This window comes from Nelumbo nucifera, chromosome 2 (genome assembly GCF_055504915.1).
Source record: "Nelumbo nucifera cultivar China Antique chromosome 2, China Antique-T2T, whole genome shotgun sequence".
NCBI classification, from domain to species: domain Eukaryota; kingdom Viridiplantae; phylum Streptophyta; class Magnoliopsida; order Proteales; family Nelumbonaceae; genus Nelumbo; species Nelumbo nucifera.
Window position 1 is genome coordinate 111,159,355 of NC_142650.1, and position 6,000 is coordinate 111,165,354.

General features: G+C 35.0%; 1 protein-coding gene across 6 annotated transcripts; it reads left to right on the forward strand.

Moving 5' to 3' along the window:
* Positions 1–1,511: 1,511 nt before the first annotated feature.
* LOC148802801 (receptor-like protein 9b) lies at positions 1,512–5,203 on the forward strand. 6 transcript variants are annotated; one of them, XR_016081943.1, is made up of 5 exons: positions 1,573–2,187; positions 2,325–2,480; positions 2,633–2,785; positions 3,251–4,264; positions 4,378–5,203. XR_016081943.1 is itself a non-coding variant. In XM_088896988.1 (4 exons), exons 1-4 carry the CDS (start codon positions 1,782–1,784, stop codon positions 3,274–3,276), a joined length of 741 nt encoding a protein of 246 aa, XP_088753114.1. In that variant the 5' UTR covers positions 1,573–1,781; the 3' UTR covers positions 3,277–5,203. The 6 variants fall into 6 exon arrangements, 4 of the variants coding, with proteins under 4 accessions (XP_088753114.1, XP_088753115.1, XP_088753113.1 ...); XM_088896988.1 differs by having other exon boundaries at positions 3,251–5,203; XM_088896989.1 differs by lacking the exon at positions 3,251–4,264 and having other exon boundaries at positions 4,449–5,203.
* The last annotated feature ends 797 nt before the right edge of the window (positions 5,204–6,000 follow it).

The following is a 6,000-nucleotide window of genomic DNA, read 5'->3' on the forward strand; positions in this document are numbered from 1 at the left end:
CAAGTTTTACTTAGGAAACATTGGAATTGAACTTATTCAAACAAGTTTTACTTAGGAAACATTTTCCTAGATAAACTCATTTACCTAAGTAAGTGAAAACGAACGGAGACAACTTAAGGTAATCCCTTGGCTTTTTCTCCAATATTGTGCCTCTTTTCACACAATTATATGAAAGAATCCTTGAACTGTGATTTCTCCCAATCTGAAGGTTGAAAAAATGAGTAGGATGTAATCTCATGAACTAGAAGAGGACACAACACTATTCATCTTGTTACATGTGACCCTCTTCTTCCCAACTGCATGACATAATCCAGTAGCCGTCATTCTTGGAATTGAGATGTGGAAGCATGGCCTTAGATTTATTAAACGTTGTTTTATGATTATTGGATGTGGTTGTGGGCACTTGCACACATCCTTTGAAAAGTCACAATTGAAGCAAAAGTAAATGCGACTTCAGTTCTAAATTTCTAATTATGGGGTCTACATATAGCTCTTTTTCCTTGAAATTATCTACATGCTTCTCGTCTTTGTCGGGACGGGACCTATGCTGGGGCCGCCCTAAGGTAGTCTTTGTCACCATTGACCAGGTCAACGTATTTATTATTCACATTTTTTTAGAGAATTTAATATAATCATGAAATAATTATTTTAGAAATTAAAAATTACTAATGTACATGTGATATGTATCTTAGATGTTTTAATAGATTTGAAATATTCTAAAATTATATATTTTTATAAATTATTAATTGATATTTTAATTTGTATTTTATACTAACATATTTATTATTTATAAAAATAAAAATATTATTTACTAAACATTTAAGAATTAAAAAAAAACAATTTACAAGCAAAAAACAAAAGACTCAGTTGTGGGCATCTGAATCATGTATCATGTATCGAGAGTTTTGCATAAAGGGTGTTTAGATCACTGAGTTTCATATGGGAATTATGGTCAAAGAATTGAGAGATGGGTGGTGTATATCACGTCTGCGATTAGAGGGGCTTGCAGTGGTATTTTGGTTTTATTATCAGTTTTCAGCGGTTGGATTTTCAACATTAAGGAGTTAATTAAGGTGTTAGGAGGTTTTCCTTTTATAAGGGGGGGTTTAAAGTAATTTTCCCTTTAAAATATTTATATTAATTAATAAATATCTAAATAAAATTAAAATTAAATCCATATTCAATGAATATTAAATAATGTTATTATCAAAAGTTAATAAATATAGTTAGTAAATTACCAAAAATTAATAAATACTATCATTAATTAACTCATCATAACTTTTTAAAGTATTTTGGGTAAATGTTGTTATACTTATGTTAATTAACAATATTTTATAAAAATTGGAAACCCATTAATTAATTTCTATAAAAGTGATAATTATATTTAGTAACTATCAAAAAAATTAAAATTTGAGTTATTATCGTTATTATAGTTAATAATCGAATGTAGGGAATAAAATATTATAATGTTGGAAAACCCTTGAAGGACTCCAAGGCACCACCATCTACGACTTTTCATTTTGCAACCATGTCCATATATTGCTAAAGCGTGGGACTTACGTCTATCCATCACTTTAATTTCAGGAACAAAAGAGACTCCAGTTTTACTTCAAGTCTATAAGATGTAGAACTTGTGGGTATGTTGTGGTAATATGTAGACCACAACGATTATTATTCATTTTGCTCTAATTACAGCTAGCTATATATAGAGGAGAGGGGAGTTAGAAAGCTGAAACAGGGGAAATCCATCCATTTCTCAAAATCATGGGTGGGCTTTGAGGATGAGAACATTATGGGCATGGCTTATGGTTATGCTGCTGCTACATCAGTTTCATCATCATCATCATCATGAATCAATGGCATGTTTGGAGCAGGAGAAGATGGCTCTTTTAGCTTTCAAGGCTTCTGTTCCATGGACTGATTATGATGATACTTCTTCCGGCCGTCTCCCATCTTGGGTTGAGGACGATGATAATGATGATTGTTGTTCCTGGGAGAGAGTTCAATGTAATCTCACCACTGGCTGGATCATCCAACTCTATCTCTGTTATATCAGAAGTCGGGCATATGATGATGATGTTCATCTTCCAATTTGGCTTTTAAATGCCAGCTTGTTTCTTCCCTTTCAAGAGCTTCAACATCTTGACTTATCTGAGAACGGGTTTCGAGATTTGGCAGACAATGAAGGTATTGCTAATTAATTAAGAAAACTGCAATTTTTTTTATAATCGTCTTTCAATTAAACCATGACTGTCAACACAAGCCCATAAGTAATATCCAGCCGTTGAGAGCGAGATGGATGGATGTATTTATTCTTATTGCAGGGCTGGAACCGTTGGGTAGATTAAAGAGGCTGGAGGTTCTCGACTTGAGTCTTAACCATTTCAACAACAGCATCCTGCCGTCTTTGGGTTCCCTCAAATCCCTAAAGAATCTGTCTCTCAGTCAGAACTATTTGGAAGGGAACTTTCGTGCTGAAGGTATATTCAAATGTTGGATGTATTTATTCTGGAGAACTTGCAAATGTTGGATTTGAGTGAGAATAGATTCATTAATATATAATTGCTTGGAGATAATACAGTCTTATGCAATTTGGATTTACATTAATATTTTTCATTTTTTTGCTTTATAGAGTTGAATACTTTGAGAAATTTGGAGCTATTAGATTTATCTTATTCTACGCTCAAGAACAAATTTCTCGAGAACATGGGGGGAATGATTTCTCTCAAGTTCTTATCAATTGCTTCAGCTATTGGACTCAATGGCACTCAACTACCACATAAGGGTAACTTAATTATTGGCAAACCAAAAATCTTTTGATCTATTTTTAATTGATTCGATCAAATCCCACAATTGCATTATGCATCATTAATTAATTTCATGTTCAGACAATCTGTTCCAACCGTTTTATTATTCTTATTACTTGTGGATTGTAACTGTATTTCTTTGGGTAGGTGGACCGTATCAAGGAAGCAGATACGGTATATTAATTATGATTTACAATAGAAATTTAGGTCTTTATTGCGAAAGTTAATATTGTATTGTATAGTCTTTTAGTTTTATACTTATAGAAGTTAGAATTTTGGTGGTAGAGCCTTACAAATTATAATGCTGCATGTGCAATTTTAGTAATTAAGGAAATACCAATCAAATAACTTAAGGATTATATTTTAGCACTGTTCTTTACCTAAAGAGGATGCACCCAAGGCCAATTTCTTCTTACATATATATGCTTTGAATTACCATGCAGGGTTGTGCAAACTTAGGAACCTCTAGGAGTTGGATCTTCGACGCAACGATTTCGTTGGTAGTCTCAACCATTGTTTAGGAAACCTCACATCCCTTCGTGCATTGAATCTTTCTTATAATCAGTTTGAAGGAAGCTTTGACACATCATTCATTGCTGGACTCACTTCTCTTGAATACCTTTCTCTTTCACATAATCGCTTCCAAGGTTCATTTTCATTTCATTCCTTCGCTAACCTTTCCAAACTTGACTCATTTGAATGCGAAGATAACAGGATAATAGTTGAGGCCGACGACTATCCAACCAATTGAAGTCTCTTGTCTTATTAGGCTTCACATTCAAAAATTGTGCATTTCTGAGTTTCCTCTACTGCCAGCATGAGTTGAGAGTAGTTCAACTCTCTAGAAACAATTTAAGGGGGGAATTTCCCATTTGGTTGCTAGAAAACAATACCAAACTAGGCGGCTTAAATCTAATGAATAACTCCTTTATAGGCCCTCTTGTTCTTCCTCCTCATCCTTGTGTAAATTTGTCTATTTTGATCCTTTCTAACAATAACTTCTCTGGTTCAATCCCAACAAATATTGGTGTCATCTTTCCAAATTTGGGAATCTTAAAGCTATCACAAAATTGTTTTGAAGGAAAAATTCCTCCCCAATCGGTAAAATGAAATCGTTATGGATCCTAGATCTTTCCAATAATAATTTATCAGGTCAAATTCCAGAGCACTTGATCATGGGATCCTCCAACTTAGCGTTTCTTAAGTTATCGTACAATAGTTTGTATGGAAAAATACTTCATACAATTACAAACCTAACTAGATTGAAGTTGTTATACCTGGATCACATTCTCTTTAGCGGAAATCTCCAAATAGTTTGTTGCATGGTTCCCAACATTTGTTTGAATTAGATATCAGTCATAACAACATATCCGGTCCACTACCTAGATGGTTGGGAAATTTATCAAGTCTTGAGTCTCTTGTTATGCGTAATAATCATCTTGAAGGATCAATTCCAAGTGAGTTTTGTCAACTACATCGTCTCAGATATTTGGATATCTCTGAAAACAATATCCAGGGCTCGATTCCTTCTTACTTTAGCTCACAATATTTGGAACATGTGCATCTTCAGAAAAATATGTTGGAAGGACCAATGACAAATGCATTCTCAAATAACACTTCCTTGGTGACATTGGGCATTAGGGATAACCACTTAAATGGTGGAAGACGTCACGGTGGAAGTAGAAGTGGAGTTCACCACAAAATTCCGGTACGAAACTTACAAGGGTGTTGATCTTGAGCTCATGTCTGGAATTGATCTCTCTTGCAACAAATTAGTAGGCAATATCCCACCTGAAATTGGAGATTTAAGTGATATTCGTGCATTGAACCTGTCGCACAACTATTTAAATGGGCAAATCCCACCAAGCTTTTCAAATCTGAGAAAAATAGAGAGTTTGGACCTTTCCTACAACAATTTGACGGGAATGATCCCTCCTCAGATGATTGAGCTAAGCTCTTTGTCAAATTTCAATGTGGCTCATAACAACCTATCCGGAAGGACTCCAGAGAGAAAAGGAGAATTTGCAACATTCGAGGAATCTAGCTATGAGGGCAACCCTCTTCTTTGTGGAGAACCCTTAAAGAAGAATAATTGCACAAACAGTTCCAAGGCATCACCAACTATGCAAACATCTCCTGATGGCATGGACATGGACATGGACACCTTTGTTGTAAGCTTTATAGCTTCTTATATAACAGTGTTGTTGGGTTTGGTGGTAGTCTTCTACATAAACCCCTATTGGCGACGAGTTTGGTTTTATCTAATTGATGTTTGTATTACCTCTACTTACTCCTTTGTTACGGACAATATCCACAAAATGTTATCTTTTTCTTATTAGTTAACAATTATATATGATGATGTGGTACCAAAATACACTTGAGAAATACATTTCTCCTACTTCATCCTTGTAGATTAAGTTTTTTTCTTTTCTTTTTTTTTTTGAGAAAGTATTATTTCGTTGCTCCAAATAAGAATTCAGTTTGGTGAAATGGAATTAACCAGAGGTCAGGATTTCTCAGAAGAAAAGAAAATTCAGAATTCGTCAGTACATCTCGGATTGTATTCTCTTTGAATGTGATTTGCTGGGTACGTACCCTCAAATTCCTTAAGTGTCTATCGCTTATAATTACCAATTAAGAAAGAATTGGTTAAGTCTACTCCCTAGAATTCCCCTCCAACCCTAAGATTTATTGATTTTCTTCTATTGTTTCACATTCTTTTTTATTATTCTGTTTTATGTGTTTTCTGAAAAACCAAGGTAATTTCAATCACTTGTGAGCACTTAATGTTGGGCATCTCTGTGCATCAGTATCCTGTAGGGTTCTTGTAGTGACATAAAAACTCTTTATCAACCCCGACCTTGCTGCAGCATCGGCTACCAAATTAATTAACCTTCATGGAGCACTACCCAAAGGAGGCGGCCAAACCAGAGCATAGCAACTTTAATATCCCTTACACACAAAAAGAACTTCCTACCGAAAGCTATCAATGTGATGTCGTGCTATGTCATGTAGGCCCATGGGTTTCGAACCTCCGGCGCAGCACGGTACAAACCTCTGTGTCGAATCTGACACGACACATTACTCATTGTGCTGTATCAAGCTGTACCGGGCCATGCCGGGCCATGGGCAGCCAGACCCAATTTACACCTCTAACTATCATACAATTATAATCCCGTTTTAGTAGTTTGGG

What these genes read in the sequence shown, in the direction of transcription:
- LOC148802801 (XM_088896987.1), top strand. Translation starts at nt 1,782, where the DNA reads ATGAGAACATTATGGGCATGGCTTATGGTTATGCTGCTGCTACATCAG. An exon ending in AGATTTGGCAGACAATGAAG is followed by an intron (nt 2,188 to 2,324) that starts GTATTGCTAATT and finishes TTCTTATTGCAG; the next exon opens with GGCTGGAACCGTTGGGTAGA. An exon ending in AGGGAACTTTCGTGCTGAAG is followed by an intron (nt 2,481 to 2,632) that starts GTATATTCAAAT and finishes TTTGCTTTATAG; the next exon opens with AGTTGAATACTTTGAGAAAT.